Genomic DNA, 21460 nt, shown 5'->3' with positions numbered 1-21460 from the left:
AAGCTGGGACAAGTCTAAACAAAGGAACTTAAAAACATTACTGAAACAGGTCATCTGACCATTTCAGGGACAAAATTCCTCTTGCATAGTCTGTATAAATCACAAAAACCCTAATATATATAGGAATTCTCATTTATATCAGTCCTTGAGAAAAAGGCAGTAATTTTTTTCTTTTGTTCATGGACTAATGAAGAGAAAAAGAAAGAATTTCTTCAAGAACATCAAGAACCTTAAGAAGTTCACAAAGCACTGTAGCACAGTGCAGGCAGAAACACAACCTAGAAATCCCACCCAAAAGCCACTGATTTCAGTACTTGACAAACTTCCCTCTCAATGAAAGATTCTAAGCAAGATCATAGAATTTAATAAGAGAACATTCTCAACAGTCCATTAGTAAGTGACAATGGGAGGAGAAAAACATCTTACAGTTCATGAGAAAAACTTAGACAGTGTCTTACTGAGGGACATACTTGTGTCAGAATGAAAACAGCACAACTACAAGCTGAACAGTCAAATGGACGAAGCATTTCCAATATTGAAAGGGAACTTCTCAAAGTCATATTTGTATCAAGAAGCTCTGCAAACTGTCTCAGAATTCACAGACAACTATCTGTCATAAGTAGAAGCAGAGTAACTATAAGCAATCTGTTAAAAATATTAATACTAAGAATCACATTAATTAACAATATGAACTCTCGTGAGACTGGGTCTTTTCCATTGCCTCAAAGCTAGAAGTGGCCTGTTATGCAGCAAGAACTGTCATTTGGATTACAAATGGCATATAATTGACAGAAGCAGGCTTCAGGCATGCTTTCTCATCTTCACCGTGCAGTTTTACACTAATTTAACTTAGTGCTACATCTTCTCTTTGTTTTGCACTATGATGCTGTAGATAGCTACACTGTTACATACACAGTCTGAATTGTCGAATGCCATAAAACAGAAAATTCTCTTTCACTCATGCAACTAGATGCTCAAAATGCAGCACTTTGAACCTCAACAAAATGAAAAACTTAACAAGTATATAGCAAAAGATGTCTCCTGTAGAGATTATGGCCTGACATCCTATTTAATATAAGAATGGTACTGGTATTGCTGCTGAGTAGATCATTATCCTGGTTTGCTGTATTCGAAGGTAGTCACTTATTCAAATCAACATCATTGTTGCCCGTCATGATTGTTTTAGACAAATGTTATTATCCAGACAAAGCAATTCTTCTCCATTGTCAAAATTGTAAGTACATTTAAAACAATCACAGTCAAATGGCTCTGTCCATGGTAGCATTTTTAAAAACTGCATATAATCAAGAGATGATGATACAGTAATTTAGAAATCAGAAAATAATTTTTTTAAATGAAGGGATATATAATAAATTCTATAGTTACTAAATAAATAAATATAAAATGTTTCTTTTTCTCTTGGGAAGATTATGGGAGCTCCTTCAGAGGCTTTGGATAGTCTTTGGCTTGTGTTCCTACCTGCAAACAGGGACACAGGACAGATACCCCTTCAGGCCCAAGAGGGCTGCAATCTTTGGCATGAGCTTCAGTGCCTTGTCACTTCCATTCATGGGGAAAAAAGTCAATGCTTTAGAGGGTAATTTGTTTGCTTAAAAAGAAATAGAGTCCATCATAAACTGTCACGAAACATTATAAAACCAGGAAATATTTCTGAACTATAAAGTTTGCCTGTTTGGATCATATTCCTTGTAATCTCTGCTGCTTTTCCCCTCCCAGGAATAAATTTGATCCCCCAACATTTATTCATATGAAAGTAACATTTGCAAATGTGCATTAAAGTCAAGCTAACCCAGCTCTTATGGGTCAGACTGTAGTCCTTTGTTCATATTGCAAAACAGTTGCACAAGTCTTTCAGAAGACAAAAAATAAGCCAGTTTATGTAAGTGCTCAGCATCATAAATAATGACAGGAATAAGGCCATAAATTGGAACAGTGAAGAGATTTGGTAGCATTGGCTAATTTTCTAAGTGTTTTCAACCGAAAGTACAGCAAAATAAAAATATTTGGCATCGTGAACACTGAACTTAACATTGCTGAATTTTCATCAGTTAGAGTGAGTAGATGCAATCTGATGTTATTTATCGAATTGTTGAAAATATTTACTTTCTATTGTTCCTTCTTTCATTTTGGAAGACTGAACAAGCTGATATGTATACTACCAGTCAACCTTTGGCACATCTATCTGTACAGATGTCCTTTATTCTACCTGTCTTTCTTCATCTGAGCTGCCATTGTTCAGAGACAGTGTTAACCCAATGTTCCAAATAATAAAACCATGCAGTTGATTAGAATCACAAACACATATAAAAATTTAGTTTCTGTCTTTGCTTTTTGTGTTATCAAATAGTGTTCTTACCCTACAAATAAGCCTGATATTTTGTTCTTAAAACTGTCAGCTAACATCTTAAACAATACGGTACTTGTAAGTACTTTGCAAAAACTGAAGGAAAGAAAGACAGAGAAAGAGAGAAACAGGAAAATTCAATCATCTCCAGTAATTTTTTAACGTAATCAATGGACTTTCAGATGATTCATTAAAAAATGATATGTTTAATCACTAAATGATATCTATTTGTAATGATGAGGTGATTTTGTTGTCATCTAAAGGCCAGAGAGATAGCTAAGACACATTAAACACATGGTGTGTAGCTACCTAGTTTCTTCTGACTTTCCTCCATTTTGGAAAAAACGAAAGGTTTTTAGAGAGAATGAAGCTGCCAATTAGTGAGGAGACATAATTTACCCATTTTTGCACTAGTGAGTAATATTAAAATATCAGCATCTGAAAAGACTGACAGTTGTATACCAACATAATTTTCACAAGTTTTGGTTCTATTATGACTACTAAACCATTGGGACGCTCAACTTGTAAGTTTGACATCTGTGTTTTACAACCATTAAATATGGTTTTGCACACCCATATATCAACAAAAATATTTTCAAAGCAGTAACTTTCACTGATAAGTAATAGACTAAGGTGTACAAGAAAAATCTCAAAGCTAAACCCATTGACACTATGATGTTACTACACTGGATGTTTTCTTGGGTATAGCATTTCCCTAGCAGGATCAATTTTTACAGATCTCACTGAAATCCAGTTAGAAAAAGAATTTTAAAGAAAAAAATCTATTTTACTGCAAGACCTTTCCAGGCAAAAATGTGTAACTATAACTTCAAGTAGGAAATAAGTCACTGTATTGTCCATCATTCAGTTCCCTTCCTTATGCCTTGCTTTGTTCTTCTTTTCCTATAGATCCTTCTAGTTCATTTGGTGAACATTACTGTCTTAAAGCACTTTCAAACCAAAGGCAGTAAATTCAGGAAGAATGAAGGAGGGGAAAAAGATATCTCTGACCTGGTATTAAAAAAAATAAACAAACCAAAAAAAAAAAAGGACGCTAAGATGAAAACAAAATAGTGCCATGGATTTACATATGGGGTTTTGATGGAAACTAGGGCTGGGTTTTAAGTCAAAACTCACCATCTCAAAACCACTTCTTTTCATCCGCCTGCAGGACTTGAGGTAAGTACGTATGCGTTTTCTGGCACGCTCTTGATACTCAGGGAATTGTCGCCTGCATGAGTCAATGATAGCCTGGATCTTTTCTTTGGGCTGCTTAGAGATTGGGACCATTCGGTCCAAGTTTTCATCTACAAACAGCCTGACAAACATCTGTTGGCAAGAGGGAGACAGAGGAGATGGGTTTGGAGGGTGGCTCTCTTCTCTTCCTAGCTTCCTGGCTTGATTACTGATAGGAAGACATTTTTGTTCTATCCACTGAAGAGGTTTGTAATGGGAAGCCAGAAATATTATTCAAACAGTTCTTTAAAGGGTTATTTGTGGGGGAGGGGAGTGGCTTATTAAAAAAAAAAAAGACAAGAAAAGAATAGTCTGTAAGATACAGAACTTGTGAGATAAACCAGAATAGATTGTGAAAATAGGCACTACTTAAGTTTCATTATTAACAATAAGCTGTGATTGCTAATCATTTTATTGAACTGACTCACATTTTTTCTTTGTTTGAACAATTGTTTGTGTTTTCATGCATAATTATATACATTGGGAAAGCAACAGGGAACAGCTGACCACCAGAATGGTCTTCTGATAAACTAGCTACAGCCTCTTTCCATTCAGTGGGTGAACATGCACACACACACATCCACACACACACACACGGTCGCACATGCATAGACAGAGAAAAAGATTTGTTTTCCTCACTGGTAAAGATGGCACTCTGCCTTAAATTCTAGATAAAACACAATAAATCTGTCATCTGTTAGCAAGAGATTAATGTGCATTAAAATAATAATCGAAATAAATCCTACAAATTAAATTAATGTGCCTTTAATATGGTCAAACTTACCCATAAACAACAATGCAAAAGGAATGGAAGGAGAAAACAAGATGAGTGCAAGAGGGCTTACATTAAAAGCTTTCAGTCGCTCAGCTTCTACCCCATCTGATTCATTGACCTTCTCGGGATCTTCTTGCTCATCATGGTCATCCTCATCCTCTTCTCCTCGATTCAGAGACAGATCTTCAGCCCCTCTGCCCACACTCTCATTCTTGCCAGAGTCATAGCTTGAATAGCTATGTGCAGGGGACTGAAAACAGAGAAAATGAATATGCTTGTAAAAATTCACCACAAAAGTAAGGTCTACTTATAAAAAATGCCTGAGAAATATTTAAAGAATTTCATGAATTCTTTTTATTATTTGTTCAACATAAAAAAAGTGCTCCTAATCCTTCTAAGAGCAAACAATTCAAAACTGTATTAATTTCAGTGATTGAAAAAAATGTGACCACCTGCAAATCCATTAAATCTATTAACAAGTTCATTACCTTTGATAATTACAGTTAGCATGAAATTTTTGTCATACAGCCTTGTTTATGTATTATTTACAGAAGTTTCTTTAAAAATATCAACAACTTTGTATTAGTCAAGATGTAAATAAGAGGTAGTTGATTTGAACAAAACTCTAAAGAATTAAAAACCACACATTTTAAGGTAAAGGGGATTCAAGTAAGAAATAATGATATCCATGCAATGAACATTATATATTATCAGGAGCTACAAGAAGTAATTCAAAACATGGAGGTAATTATATTTTGGTTTCACTTGCAAAACCCCAGAATGAATTAGAGATGAGTAGGTTTGTTTACATTTTGAATGCTCCTCTGAGAATCATGTAGTAAAACAATTTTATCTTTGGAAATCAGCATTCAGAACTTTTCCCTGAGCAGGAGTTCAGTTTCTCATTAAAGTGTATTCACTGGTAGGACAAAAAAGTTTCCAATTATCAGAAGTTAGTACAGTGCATTTTCCCTTGCAATATCAAGTCCTCAGTTACCTGTTTCCACTACATGCACTTCAAACTGCAGGCCATAAAACGGCATCAGTAATAAAAAGCTTTCTACAACTTACAATTCTACAGCTTAACACTTCAAGATCAAAGCTTTCCCCCAGCCACACAAAAATATCAGAAAGTATCTTCAGCAGAACCATCAAATTCACATTTAGGCAATTCAGAGCACAATTTCACTTCTATATTTTCATGCTGCAATATTTCACTATTTTTCTCTCTTGCTTCAAAGCATACTATTGTCTGAATCCAGTGCTACACAATGAACTTCACACATACTTATGTGCCTCCTGCCTTAGTGTCACCAAAAGGCAGGAGCTCAATGCCTCGATTAAAGATACATCTAGAATACTTAAAATTGCATGCTTTGAACATCATTCTGAACTTCCTAAAATTGTCTTCATTTCAGGGTATTTTCATCAATGCCAGAATATATCTGGACAGTGGGATAGAAGGGAAAAACCAACAAATCCATTCATCTTTAAGGCACATTTCTCACTTCATATTCTTACTTCAACTTTATTTTTTTCCCTTTCCCTATTTGCATTTCCATCTTATGTTGGTCCTCTGTACAACATCAGTTTTGGAATCCTTTGCCTTGCCTTAACTGCACTCATACTCCAAGTCTTCCTTTTTTATCTATCCTATCCAGACTATTCTCACAGTACAAATCCCCTGGCAGTTCCACTTTTTAATCCCTTATGCTCCTAATATCAGAACTTGCAGCCTCTCCTCCTCTTTCTTAAGTCTCTTCATTAAACCACTTTCCATTCCCTAGACTCTTATAGTAGATCCAGGATACAGAAGAGCCAGCCTCTTGATAAAAACAAGTTCAACAAGTAGCAAGCTTAGCATCATCTCTAATGGATCAAGAAATTAGCCAGAGTTCAGGATAGCAGATGTGAGAGGGTATGGAAAGATAAGACTTGGAATAGCAGCAAAAAAAATATTCCTCTTGTTGATACAGTGCTATTTTGTCCTGAGAAGACAATGAGTATCTATATTGCTGTCCATTCAGATAACTACTCTTTACAGGAGTTGTTGATTCCTTTAAATTATCAGGCCCCAGAAGAATATTGGTTCCATCCTGAAAGGAGATGATAGCTGTACCTTATCTGAGTATGCAGCATATATAGGCAACAGTGCTTAACCTGCCCAATAGCTACCAAAAGGCCAACAGCTGTAGCCTGGTAGCCTGTTACAAAAGAATAAGAATGATTTCCCCTAATCCTGAACAGATTCTCAGAAGCCTTGTTTTTAAAAAAGGAAGTTGCAATTAATTAATTGCTATAATTGTAATTGTGCTATGCAGCAGAAGATCTGACCTATGCTGCAAAACTCTTCTCTTGTACTTCTTCATTTCACCTGTCACTACAGTTATACAGTATGCAGAAGGCTTTGAAATAATCAAAAAGCCATTTCATATGTGAGGCACTACCTGAAGCATAGAAGCTACTGCCCTGAAGAACCCTACTGACTGAAACCTTTGTTGTGCAGACACGTCACTTCGCATGAGTCATTTCATCAGACTAAATTCAATTAGACTACTCATGTGCATAAAGTTAAACAGATGCAAAACTGATTTCAGTATGTACATATGTTTCGGCTGGATGCCAAGATCATAAATCATGCACCAGGATGGAGATTTGTTTTTGTGAAGGAAACAAATTCAGGTCAAACTGGTTTAAGTATGTCTCTCAAATGCAATGGTAAAGGTTTTGTTTTGTTGGGCTTTTTCAAAGAAAGACTTGCATAAAGAGCTTAGTCCAGTATCTTCTTCAAAGTTTTTATTTTAACAACTTTAGCACCCAAAATGAACTCTGGGGAATAACATACTCGGAGAAAGTTGCATGGCAGGAATCCATATTGATTAATTGTGGATTTGATGACTGTATACAGTACCAGGAAAAAAAAGAGTGTTCTTTTTCCCTAGCCATTGCATTGGCGAACTGAGGGAAGAATTTGTGAAAACTCAGTTTAGAACAAAATTTCTACACTTCTGTATTTCTACACAGACGACTATTGAACTCAGAGAAGAAAGAGACATTTCTCTCACTTGTGTTGACTCTCCAGTTGTGCAAAAGTTGCTAAGCATTTTCTTTTGGTACTCTATTAAGAGCTGCAGTACTAAAGAAGCATGGGATAGGACGGCAGAGGATAACTTTTCTTTAGTAAATATTTTCAAATTTTAGGTCTTGCACTACCTTTTCAAAAAGCTGTTCTCACCTTTGACAGAAAGAAATTTGGTCATTCAAACTCCTGAACATCCCTTGACACAAAAATTTTATGGTCCTGCAGTGAACTCAAATTAAGAAATGATCCTGGTTAAAATATTTTGGATTTGCCTGCTTGTGTTTCATTTTTCTTTTTGCCAGTCAGTTTAAGGCCACAATCAGGTCTTGTCTCCAGTTTTCCACCTGAAAGCACAAACCTTTGTGCTGACAGGAAAAGGCAAGCATGGAAGGGAGAGAGGGAGCATACATGCCTCTGTTGGCAGCAATGCAAGATTAAAGCAATTGTGGAGTATAAGCATTAGTAGACACAAGATGTTTCACAGGTGAAACCTTTGTGCTTAACAAATCTGGGTTGGAAAAGAAAGTGACAACAATTTTAAATGAGAAATTATTAAAAGAGAAAAAATTAAGCCAAGGTTAAGGCCAAGACTATTACCTTCCCCAAACATTTATAGTGATGATTATAAAGTTGTCTTAAAAATACTGAGATGCTGATAGATATATTCTGACCACTTTGTCTTTAATCTTTTCTGAAGGTTCTGAGTTCATTATTTTAATCTTTTCCTCACAATAATAAGTATTATGCACTTCTACTTCATAAAAAATGAAAGTAAATGTTCATCCCTAATAACCTGCTTTCAGAAGTTTCTGACATGAAATATCAACCTCTTTCTAAGACATCACAAGCCAGAAACAACAATCACCTGAAGTAAGGCGTCAAATTATACAAAAAAACATCAGGGAGGACATTACAGTGTTTATCTTAGGACTTCCAGTGACAGGGGTTCCATGCATCTCCCAGCCAACCTGCATGAGCATTTCATTGTCTTTAGAATTTTTAAAACATTTTTGACACCCACCTCTGACTTTCAGAAAGAGTACTAAGCTTATTTCTTTTCCAAGTATCTACCACATGGAGGAAAGCTGTTGCATCTGGGGAAGAGAACATTCACTTCCATCTTTACAAGAATCTTTTCAATAACTGAGGACTGTTATCATGTCCCTTCTCCTCAGTCTTCTCATCCCAGTAAATTTGTTTATGCTGTGAAACTCGTGTTTTCCTCATTCTTAATTATTCTTACTGATCTTCTCTGTATGTTTTTCATCTGGTCTGAAACTTTCTCAAAGAGCAATTCCCAGAACTCCAAAGTGCATTCCATTTGCAGGCTTTCTATGAAAAATATATTTCTTTATTGCTTGATTAATTTCTAATGTGCTTACTGCAGAAAAACTTATCACTTTATTTTCAAGGTGAAAGAATACCCCATACATGCAAAAGACAGCAATGCAGAAAACCCACAGTTGTCAAAAGAAGCCATGCTGTTAGTTTATGAAAACTAAAGCAGAAATAATTAATAACATTTATAAATGTAAAGTCTACTGTAGGCTGTGACACAGATGTATGGCCATCAGACATGGTTCAGAGGATGATGCCACATGAACTCACTGCAGGAGGCTTCTCCCACCAGCTGACAGCAAGAGATTCTTGGCTATCTCAATCAGTGTAAAAAGACAGCCCTTAATTACTCAACCAAAAGTTACTCAGTTATAGCAAACTAATTTTGTAATGAACAAAAGCTGGAAAAATCATATCTTTGTGACTTTTTAAAAATGCCAACAGGGAGCAAAATACCCCACCTTTTGAGGGAAAGAAACCTCTGAAGGAAGTGCAGCAGTACTTTTTGTTTGTTTGTTTTTAATGAAGCTTCATTTTTCACATTTACATTTCATTTTACATTTACATTTAGTGAGAGTTTAACATTTAGTGGAATAGTGTGTGGTTCTTAAAGTTGTTACATTAGACAGTCATAAACCACAACACTCCTGTGAGCAGCAGAGATCTGGAGATTCGAGGAGTTGTCAAGACAGTCGCATGGTTGTCCATACTGCACAAAAAGGAAAGGAGTTAGAAGGTAGACAGAGATGAAAACACTCTACTGGCTATACACTATTGCATTCTAGAAATCTGCCTTCACATCTGTGAAAGTTACTAATTTTTTAATGAGTAAATAAAACCATAATCTAAAGCTCACAGAATTCTGCTCAACCCCTCAGTTGTACCTCCAGCCCCTTCTTCTTTTACCTACATCTCAGTATTTCCCCCGTACCACTGAATATACAAAAGTCTACAATTGCAGCAAAGAGTCTTGCAAATTACTATGCTTTTCTGCATATTTTTCCATGTGCTGTTGTGAAAACATATTTTATAGCAACTATTCCTATGATTCAGAAAGGCATTATAATATTCTGGTGAGTCATGGTTTGATTGTTTTAAAGACTGTTTTTTTCCAGAATTTTCAATTACATTAGAACTTGATTTTAATTTTTTGTTTCAAGTTTACATTTTTAACTGACTCTACATATGACAAAGTTTTTGAAAAACATGTGACACTAATTTTAGGTGAACTGGCTATGAGTAAGAAGCATGCCTTTTATTTGACACATAAACAAAATTAAGAGGTTAAGCCTGTAAGGCGAAGGGAAAATTCATGCCCTATAACTTCCCCTTAAAAATATATTTGAAATTCATATTGCACTGTTAGAGTTCCACTTTTTTCCTGTGCAAACAGAGTTCTCCAGATAGCAGGCAACTTGCCTACAGGAGGTAGTGGTGGAGGGTTTTTTTCATTAAATCTAATCCATATGTAATATAAACTGCACATTAGAAAACAAAGTATGTTTAGCACATACATGCCCTTTTGCTATTAAAAAAGATGAAACCATGAATTCAAACATTCCCATCTTTTTCTCCTCAATTCAAACAAGAAAGTAGGAGGCATAACTGGAACACTTAGGTACAGCTATTACCCTATACAATTCTCTTTCAGTTTTTATAGATGGTAGTCCAACTATCTATTATTTTTCATTAAGAAACCATTTTTCCCCACAACCTTTCTTAAATTCTATGCTTTTCTATCTTCCAGACTTCACTGTTATTACCTTTTTTCATGGCCTCTTTAAACCTTCATATTATCATGTGTGGAACTTTACTGTCCATCTTTATTTTTTTCTCACTACAGAAAAGACTGTGAATTCACAAATACAATTTCAGCATCTCCCCATTTATTTAAAGATCCAATTAACCTCACTTTTATAAACTCATCGCATATTTCCTCATCTTACCCATATCTTCGCATCTGACTATGACCAATTTGCTCCCCTTGTTATGTTATAATTGGCCTTTCCAGCTCCTTCATAAATTTTCACTCTTGATAATGTGCAGGCATCATTGTGCATAATTCTGCTATTTGGAGCATGAGAACAAGAGCATTTTTACTGGATAAATGGACAGCTGAAATCCAGAGTTTCATAGTTTGACTCTATAAAAGTGTTATCTAATTTGTTAAGTCTTGTGGAGTAGATTGTATAAGATATTAAAAGATCTTTTTTGTTTGCTCTGGGTTAACAATGTGAGCCCCAGAAAGAAACTGTTCAGTTATTTACAACAGGAAGTAAGAAATAATGAAGATTTTTTTTTCCTGAATTATCTTTGACATGTTCATTTCTCCAGTCATTATTTTTACAGTAATCCTTGAGAGAAAAGTGACTGTTCCTAAGACTATCTGCTCATTCTTTCTCAATAATTTGCCAGTCTGTATCATATTATGTTTGCTTATACTATTGCTTTCAACAGATGCACTTCTATTAGCAATAAGGAAACTGTAAATTACCCAGACAGTTTCATTTTCGTGGGTTTTATCTGGACAAATAGAAGTGCGGATAACTGAAAGATAAGAAATAACTGAAAGACCTCCTGAAACATATCTTACTGTGCTATATTTTCTCTTTTTACCTAAAACACAGTCTAGCCTAGATTTATCCCCACTGATATTGACCACCAAAAAAATTCATCACTTGACCCTAATAGAAATAACCTTAGAAATTAAGTAGAGAGTAAAAGCAGAGAGGCAATTGTGAATTCTCAGTCAAGTAGAAGAATAAATATATTTATAGGCAATAGTTTGATGAGCTTCTTTATAATTTGTCCACAACTAGTATCTTATTACCTGATTCAACTTCTTCAGGAAAGCTCCTGCTCCTTCCCCAGCCATTCTGGAGAAGGAGAATTCCTGGGGAATTCAGAATAAGTGTGCCCAAAACACCTTAGTCCACAAGTGTTGAGAGCACCAGGGCAGAGATTAAAGAGCGAGAGACTTGCCTACTTCTCACAGCTTTGATTTTAAAACGTTGTTTAATTAATGAAATTCCAGAACTCCTGTCACTGATGTAGGAAGATAGATGTTTTTCAACCAGATTCTAAAAGAACGTAGTTATATAACCATCAATAACTAGTCATACTGCAAAATGTGGCTGCTGTGTCCTTGGCAAAAATACAATGCCCTTTGTGGGAGTTGAAAAACCAAAGCTACACGGTGACAGACTCAAATAAAAGCTTAAATTATTTTTGGCATCATACACTGCTATTTTGATGCTTTGAAAGATCTGACAGAGTTTCTGTGATTTTGAGAGACAAAGGCTGCCACATAGGAAATCTCCATCACAAATGTCCATATTTCTGCAAACCGTGAGCCAAGAGAGTATTTATACATTTCCTATAGAACACTCAAAATCAAACTAGAAGAAAACTAAAACCTTCTTTATTATCAAAGTTAAGAAAACTTCATGACTGGTCAAAATGCATCAATCAAAAACTTCTATTGGAAAAGCACCATTTCCAGTTTCTAGTGAAATTTTGACCTTTTACCAAGAATCTTTATAGTTTCCACCCAGATTCCACAGCTTTCCATTTGTCAGGGTTTTTGCTTTTTTGTTTTCTTTTTTAACTGAAATAGCAAGATTTTATATGGGGTTTAGAGAACATTCTTCTTATGGAATACACTTCAGTAACTACTGAGGTTCCCATTACAGGGAAATAATGAACATTTTTTGACCAGCAATTCTTTGGTCAATTGTTACAAAACTGGCTGGTAAGAGTTACAAACTCTTTTGCCAACAGCACTGGGTGCATGAAGACAAGCTGAGAGAATTGGGTTTGTTTAGCCTTGAAAAAAGAAGGCTTTAGGGTGACCTAATTGCAGCTTTCTAATATCTGAAAGGAGACTACAGGAAAGATGGAGAGAGACTATTTACAAGGGCATGTAGTGACAGGACAAGGGGGAATGGATTCAAACTGAAAGAGGGTAGATTTAGATTACATAATAGAAAGAAACTCTTTTCTGTGAGTGTGGTGAGGCACTGGAAGAGGTTGCCCAGAGAAGTTGTGGATGCCCCATCCCTGTGTTTCAAAGCCAGGTTGGATGGAGCTCTGAGCAACCTGCTCTAGTGAAAGGTGTCCATGTCCATGGCAGGAAGGTTGAAACTAGATGATCTTTAAGGTTCCTTCCAATCCAAATCATTTTATGACTCTTTGAAACATAAGGCTATCTTCTCAAGTCCCAAAGCATGAGTCTGCACTGGGAAACTGTGTGTTTATTTGTAAACAACATCCCTTGAATATTTAACTGTCAGCTACACATGAAGTCTTGCTAAGATAATTACAACTACAGAGAATGAAAACTTTCTACCTGCCTTTTGAATTCACTGCCTTTTTCTTCCTCTCACTCTTTACCATGACAGTTTTGTACTACCAAATAGCAGAGAAAACATTCCCAAGGAGCAAACACATTCTCAGATTAAAGAATTGGAGTTATATGAGGAAGCCAGGAGAAAAGTGATTTTTTTTTTTTTGCATGCCCACCTTCTTTCTGCTTCCCTGTGTATCCCAGAAAAGCTAGAGATGGAAGGAACACAAGAGCCTTCTAGGCTGGACAAAATTTCAAAAGAAACCTTCAAAGACCACCAGCAGAGGCAGATGTAGAAATAATAATACATCATCACTGCAGGGTTTATGTGCTGCAAGAGCAGCAGCAGCCAAGGAGAGGAGCATTTGTTTTCACTATGTAAAGAGAAAGAAAGCAACGAAGACTAAGAATGCCTCCATCCCATCCTTGCTATGACTTTGAAAAATGTGTGCTATTTGATGTCCAAGAATTCAGTAACTCCCTAGAGAATCCACCTAAGGCCACGCAGCACTGGATTTCTTAAACACATACTCATATGCTGAGCAGTGGACTTGTGTTTTCTGTGAGGGAAGGAGGAGCAGCATTTTTTTTATCCTAACATATATGAGTATGAAGAACACAGTGTACAGAACAGAAACGGCAAATAACGAAGAACTAAAAATAGTAATTGATATGAGAGAGAAATGGTTTAACAGACCTTTCTTGGTGTGGTCTTTCTGAATTCATCGTAAGTTCTTCCCTATGCTGGTTTCCTCTTCCTAGTTCATTCCTACACAACAGCTTTTCAGAACTTCTCGCACCTTTCTCCTTTCCAGTCTGAGCATGGCATAAGTGCATATTTTGGGAGGGAGATTAAAAATCACTTGGTGGAAGCAATGGAGGAGGGAATTCCAACTCACCTGTCTCCATAATTTGAGACAAGTTTAGGCACTCCTTTAGTCTGAGTTGCTCAGTCACAACTTTCATATGCCAGAATAGGTAAGAGGAGAGAATACTATCACTCCTCTTCTGATCCATCACTTATATCTTCAGAAGTACAGATTAAAGGAAAAAAAAACAGCAATGGTAACATATTGAGAGACAGACTCATACCAAAAAACAAAGCCAATTGATTAATGACATGCATCTAACCCAAAATAATTTGTTTAGTCCTGAACAGCCATTTAGAAATGATCCTGGTAATAAGATGACATACTAAACATTTATTTCTCAAGAGGAAAGCTAGGAATACAACAGGACCACAACACAAATTTGTTGCATATGCATGTTGCTTACAGAGAAGGATACAACTTGAGAATAACAGACTAACTTGTCCTCGCCTTTCCTCTGCCTTTTCCCTCTATCTACTTCCAGAAGTAATATTTTTTCTCTTTTTCCTTTGCTGAGCTTTAAAAAAGTCTCTGGAGGAAAATCAGCTGATTGTGTTAGTAACTAGCCCTTGGAGACAGAGGCTAATGGCCTTAATTATTGCTTAAGGGCCAGGTGGGGAGATTTAGAACTTGAAACCAATCAAGAGGGGACAGATGAAGACAGAGCTCCTGAACCAGGGTAGGGGAGGCTGTTTGAAATAGTCTGAGTAACAGAGGAGCAGCTGAGATGTCTGTAGCTGAAGCTGGTGGAATAGATTACTGATTAGTTTCCTACTTATCTACCACAAATAAATCTTTAGACTGGTTTATAAGAAACGCATCCAGTTTGATCCTCCTTGTTTAGGGAAGGATAAATAAAGGATTTATCGTAAGAGTAAGCCAGAAGCATTGCTTGAAGTTAGCACATGACAGCAATCACAAGAATGTTGCAGGAAATTTCTCATAAAGGCAGTTTCTATTCACTAGTTCTCCAAACCACTGTACCCTTAGGATTGATGAAAAAAGAGCATCAAGAAACAGAAACAAGAGAATCTTTCAGTTCTAAAGCTAAGCTGGTTGTGCTTCTGTTACAGACATGGTCTGACATTTTGGGGGTGAGGGATGAGGACCATATGAAAATCATTAACCATGACTACCCCAAAAAAGGCAATTCCTGCTCAAACTACTCAGGGAACCAATTCTAGCAAAAAACACACTGTGTTGAACAGCAAGTGCTCTTCTCCAGGAGAATCAGATCACAGTGACCTTCTAAATCCCTACCAATACCATTAAGTATCTCTTTAGGTTGATAGCTTTCGTAGAGCAGAAGGCCATGTGGGGTCAGAAAAGCACCCATATACCTGAATCTGGTTTATCTGCCAGGATTTGCACTGTGATCCATGCACCAAAAAAGCATCAGAAGTTTTTGCCCCAACAGTGCATGCACTAAGGGCACAGCCTGAATTTCCATGCATTTAAAGATTTCTGCACAAAACAAAACAAATTCATCTGTTCTTCTGGTCTTACTAATTTTTGAGATCCCCTGATGTGCATCTAGAAAGTATCTCAGTTGGTTATCTAGATAGACACTCGATATTAAAAGTCATGAGTCCTCTAAATATAACATTTATCATGGAAATTATGACTCAGCTCACCAGAAGGATTTTGTAGGGGGTCTGAAAAGGCTAAAGTGTATTTATTTTGTAGCTAAAGGATTGCAGGCAGATATTTTAAAATCCAAAAGAAAATTTTATGACTCAGAAAATGGTCCCCAGATAGACGTTTTCCTAAAACCAGCATAATTTTTTAAAGTTATATACACCATGAAGCTTTGCAATACCAAAATTTATGAATCAGCAACATTTACTTGTCTGGCAATATCTCTAATATTACTTTGTATAATTTACTTTGCATTCCAACCATCTAAACTACCTGCCAATCTTCTAATCAACAAAGTAAATAAAACAGCATTATCTTTTGTAGACCCTGGGCCTACAACACCTATAGTAGGGCTCTATTTTGCCATCAGGATATGTTCTTATGTCACATAGGACTCTAATAGATTGATTTTCCATTAAAAAGTAAAACCACACAAGCAATACAACAATGTAGAAACTGGCTTTCTCTGGCAAATATGAACTCTTCAGTTTTGTCAAGAAATTTTGCAACTCCAATACTACTGGTTTTAAGTTAATCCAATGGTATGGGTTCACACTATCCAATTTTTCTGTGCAGTAAATATTTTCAACAGTGCCATAAGCAACAAATAGAATACAGAGACATGATTCAAGCCAGCAGTCACAGCTCACCTCTACAAGTTCTGTAAAGAAATAGCTTTAATATCTGCTCAGTGATCCTTACACATTATACTATACTTAAACCAGTTTCTCTTCAAAAAGTAGAATTTAAGAAATCTGACACCCTAATGACATACATCCTAGATCCCCAAGTCCTCACCATTATGCCTTCTCCATTTCATTCCACATCTCTCTCACTTCTCATGGGGCAAGAGTTTGTGGCTTGTTGAGAGTCAGGAGAGTACTCTTTGCCAAGCAGTTTTTGCCTCTCAAAAATCTCAGACCCTCATGAAGGCCTGAGTCTTTCTACTGGAGACAAACACAGATTTTCACAGCTCATAGCAAATCAACATTGTCAGGATTCCTACCTTATAAAATTAGATTGAAATTGATCAATAGTTCAAAGGTTATGCAGGGACACAGAAACTGAGAGAGCATAAAACACCTTGGGAAACAAAATCAAGACAACAAACACCTTTTCACACTGATAGAACAAACCATATGGATAGCGAAACTACTTTTTCTGTATAAAACTTTCCTCATAACAAAGATTCTAAAAATAATTTCTTACCTTGGACATAAGTAAAACAGAAACAGTCTGGCAGAAAATCTCTAAATAGCACTTTTGCATCTCAATGTATTTTTATGGAAAGTCATATTTTGAAAAGATCTAACAAATGCATTGCAAATTACTGCTCTAGGTAGAAGGAATTTCAAAGTGGTATGTGGCAGGTATCCATACAGTAAAGAATCCCATATTTATTAGCCACTTCCATAGCACTATATACTATAATGTACTATTATTTTTTTCTGGATAGATGTACAAGTGGCATTACTAAGTAGTTCACAACACTGAATAAGTCTTGGAAATCACAGGGGTTTTTTTATTTATTTAATATAATTTAACCTCACAGATTGACTAAAGGCAAGAAGTATAAAGTTATGATTATACAGAATCTCTTAATGGCATGAAATATCTTTCAAGAAAATGTATTGATAAGGTGATGTTCTATAAAAGACTCAACTTTCCAAGTAACTGCTTCTATTTTATAAAACTATCAGAGGTTAACTAATATAAGAAGCAGTGTCTGTGTAGAGCCACATTTCTTTTAATGCACTGCCTTCCGATGTCTGTTCTCAGACATTATGGGTGACAAAGCAACTATCCAGCAGTTTTTAATTCCTAATAAATTATGCATTATATGACTAATCGAAGTTCTACATGAGTTTTAGGACATTTCCAGCCTCTTTTAAACTGCAAAACTCACATTTATAAGCTGAAAGCAAACATTTTTACTATTTACCATTCAGCTTTCCTAAAGTCAGGGTAAAAAATACACACTCCATCACAGGACAAAACATAAGGCTTTCTGCACCTTACATCTTGCAGAGGTCATGTTTCACAGACTTTAATTAACTGGAGCTATGGAAACACTCTTTATGCGTTAACTTTGGACACCAAAAAAGGTCAGTCCTTCTCTTGATCTGATCCCTGAAAACCGCACTGCCCTCAATTAACTAATTCAAGGTAAGATATTGCTTAGTCTTCTCCTCTTACAGGATGAAAGGCTTAGGGTAGGATTAGTGAGGCCCATTAATTTTTGAAATTAAATGCCATCCTTCTGCTTTTCCATATCTTGGATTCTGCATTTCCACCAAAGTCAGAAGAAAACATCTCTACTCTATCAGAAACCTAGCTGTAGCCTGAGAACAGTCCATCAAAATTTGCCCTTGTAGAGTTAATACAAGCCCTCCCCTGTGAGGCAGGAATGGGCTCTGAAGTCAATATTTCATTTTGTATGAGTGCCACTTAAAACCCTCTCACATTTTCTGTCATTAATCCATACCCCCATGAGGCCCTTGAATGCACTGTCAGGCCTTAGTTTTTCTGGCTGAGGCTCCTGGGACCTCCACCTCTCCTGGGACCGTCACATCCAGGCCTCTTCCCAAGAAGCCCCCCTGAAGCCGAGCTATGCTGTGAGTAAGTGGGGACCAGTAGTGTCCCAGGCTGCTACTGACTTACTGCCTGCCCTGCCTCCACTGAGCTGGGACCTGCACATCCCCTCCTGCTGGTCTCCTGGTCACTGGGCTGGAAGTGGGACCTGACAGCAGCTACAAGTCTCCATAACCTTATACTTGTTTTTATCCATAGTTTCAGAACTTTTCCTTCCTTTGATGCTTTACCTCTAGTAAAGCAATGACCTGTAATGCATGCTCCCAAGATCAGATAGGAATGTCTTCTATTCTTGCAAATCACAGTACTTGTTCTAGGCAATAAATTGTCTTTCTGAGCCTTCTTTTTCTGAAAACAATGACAAGAAAAGGTCACTGAACTAAGGCAGTGTAATGTAAAACTCAGATCATGGACTGGATTTTAATGGGCAGTTTTTCTGACTTTTCTACTGGCTTGGGAAACTTCTGCTTCTGGTAGAAATATAAGAAGAGATATTGGAAGTCATAAGATCATCTGTTGGGATAATCCTGTACAAAAATCTCTCCATACAGACCGAATCCACTTTTTGAGCATCACTCTTTCAATCAGTAATTATTGAATAGATAACAACACTGTTGACATGGATTAACTTGTAAGGCTGATTGAGGAATAATTCACAACATCACAGGATACAGAAGGTAATAATATAATGACATTTCTGCCAATTAGGAGGAACAGGCGGATGAACTGAGGGCCTAAAATGACTGCATGGCAGTGGAAACATTAGATCCGGCTGACAATGCCATTTCAAAGAGAAAGAAGGCAGAGGTTATTGCACAACCAGCCCCTGACATGTAGCAGAACTTTGCACAGCACTGCAAAAGATAGAGCACTAGCAAATGTTCATTTTAGCCTTCATCTCTGTATATTCTTTACTATTTAAAGTAAAAAAAAAACCCTTAATTTTTAAATCTTTTTGTGTTTTCAGTTACAGGTTTCAGTTAATACTTGCCCCAAACCAATGAATTTTAAACATTGTGCCCAGCTGCTATAACACCAGTAAGTGTTAGATGTGAGCTACTGTGGGATCTGTTGGAGTCCACACTGGTTATATGGCTTTGATGGGTGAAGCATATGAGTTTTAGGAAAGACACTGCTGGAAAAAGTTTGTAATTTAAAGGCATGTTTATAAAGGCACACTGTCAAAAGCACTTGCCAGAAACACATGGAAAGTACACAGGTCTAATAAACTGAGCATAAATACAGTAACTGGATGAGCACTAAGCCAAGCAAGCTATATATAGCAGCATTATGAAGTAAGGATTGTATGGTAAGAAGCAACATTTAAGGAGGAAATCAAACAACTTGCTTGATACAGGCACACAGATGCACATGCATACTCATATTTTGTACATAAATGGCAAACCTAGATTTAAAGTCCAGTGCTTCAGTGACTTGAACTATTATTTTGCCTTTTTATCATAATTGAAAAGAAAAAAACCCAACTGTTAAATAGCTACAGACAATTATTCTAACACTTCCACAGTGTTGTCATCCTGCAGTTCTCTCAGTTTTTGGCTACATACTCAGTACCTAGTTCAATCAATGATCCAATCAGCAAATTAATGGCAGTATCTGTTTCAACTCTGCAAGGCCAGAATCATGTTCTGAGACACATTTAGAGAATTTCAGAGGCTAAATGTTCATCTACTATCCTCGAGAATATAGAAGAAACTACAGCATCAACATAGGTGGAATTGACTGCAGTTTGTACCAAAGCACTCCAAACTCACTTGACTGCCAAGAGAAGAGCCTATATGGGTGTGCAAGATCACCTGAAATAGAACCAGAGGACTGGATGAAAGGCAACTGAGCCCCATTGCCATCTCAGGATGGAATGAGAGCACTGTACAGTACTGGCAAATCTCACAGAGTGTGTGTGAGAGGCACATCCTTCCAGAGAGGCGTATGCTGGGCACAGATTACCCTGGAGTCCCTACCAGGGTGCCAAATGCCCATCTCTATGCAACTGAATCCTATTCTGCTACCTAAACCAGGATGAACTGCCACAGCTTCTAACCTCTGTTTTATGTAAATCCACTATGCAGGGAAGCTGTATGAATGAATCTAAGGAGGCCTCTAACTTGAGGCAATTAAGGTTTATTCACACATGTATTAACAATGTAGCCCATAGGCTTTCTTGTGCATATATATACATGTTTTCCATGATGAGGCCCAGACAGACAAGTTCACAGTTCCAGCAAAGCATAAATCAAAACAAACATTTTAAAAAAATGGTTTGAATTTTAGCAATGCTAATAAAACCAAAGGAAACTTTCCAATGGCTATTCAGTTGAAGTTGACTCAGCCTCTTTAGCCTAGCTGAACAGTAATGTCTGGAGATAAGGACTGGAGATAATGACTGTGATTTATGAGCAGCTATAACACAGAGGAAACAAATGGTTTCTTCAGCCTTCCTACAGATTGATTTGCTTTGGGAAATAAATGAATTATGTCATGCCTGTATTTACTAATCAGTAGACAGTGATAGAACACATTTGCTTCACAGGGCCAATCCAATGTTAAGCTGATTTATTTTTACTGACATTTTCAGAATCCCAAATGTGCTATCTAAATCCAAATAATTAAGATATAGGAACCTCTGGCAATTAAAATATTTGTGAAGGTATAAACAACTTATTTATGTTGTATAAAGTTATTAAGCAGAATTTTCTGATTAGAAACTGTATGTCCTAAAACTTTTATTGCCTATATGAATTATAGGTGTTGACAAATGTAAAAAGTAATACTGCAGCATCATATACAGTTCAAGGGCATAATTTTCAACTAGGAAAAAACAGTAAAAAATGGAGGAAAAGTTTTGAAGATCCTGCCTACCATACAGGCACAGAAAAGCTCAAGTGGAGATAACTGTCTCACAGTTAACAGTAGACTCACACATAGTCGATTTTTTTTTATTTGATATTTGATATAAATAGCACTAGATATAAAGTCTAGGTTAGGTACTGCAAACTTCATGGCATTAAATATTAAAAAATTAAATTAAATTAAAATCTAAACATAGAAATGGAGAACCAGGGTAAAATAAAACCAGCATACTTCCTGTCAATTTTCTATTAAAAAAGAAAAAAGAAAAAAATAAAGGAAAAATAAGGAAGACAAAAAATTATCTCCACAGAGTTTAGAGATAATATTAAAAACTTTTTACCTCTTATACTAA

The 21460-nt window shown here is 36.4% G+C and overlaps 1 protein-coding gene across 7 annotated transcripts in view; it reads right to left on the bottom strand.

Moving 5' to 3' along the window:
- NOL4 (nucleolar protein 4) overlaps positions 1-21460 on the bottom strand; it is a 203402-nt gene that overhangs the window by 44695 nt on the left and 137247 nt on the right. For 6 of the 7 annotated variants that reach the window (XM_071554586.1, XM_071554588.1, XM_071554587.1 and 3 more), the window contains 2 exons: positions 4447-4626; positions 3503-3694 (listed from right to left, as the gene is read on the bottom strand). In XM_071554586.1, coding sequence (XP_071410687.1) covers positions 3503-3694; positions 4447-4626 — 372 coding nt within the window. The remainder of the gene's footprint in view (positions 1-3502; positions 3695-4446; positions 4627-21460) is intronic. The other variant, XM_071554589.1, reaches the window with a different exon arrangement.

This window comes from Pithys albifrons, chromosome 4 (assembly GCF_047495875.1).
Source record: "Pithys albifrons albifrons isolate INPA30051 chromosome 4, PitAlb_v1, whole genome shotgun sequence".
Taxonomy (NCBI): Eukaryota; Metazoa; Chordata; class Aves; order Passeriformes; family Thamnophilidae; genus Pithys; species Pithys albifrons.
This window is presented reverse-complemented; position numbering and strand designations above follow the sequence as displayed.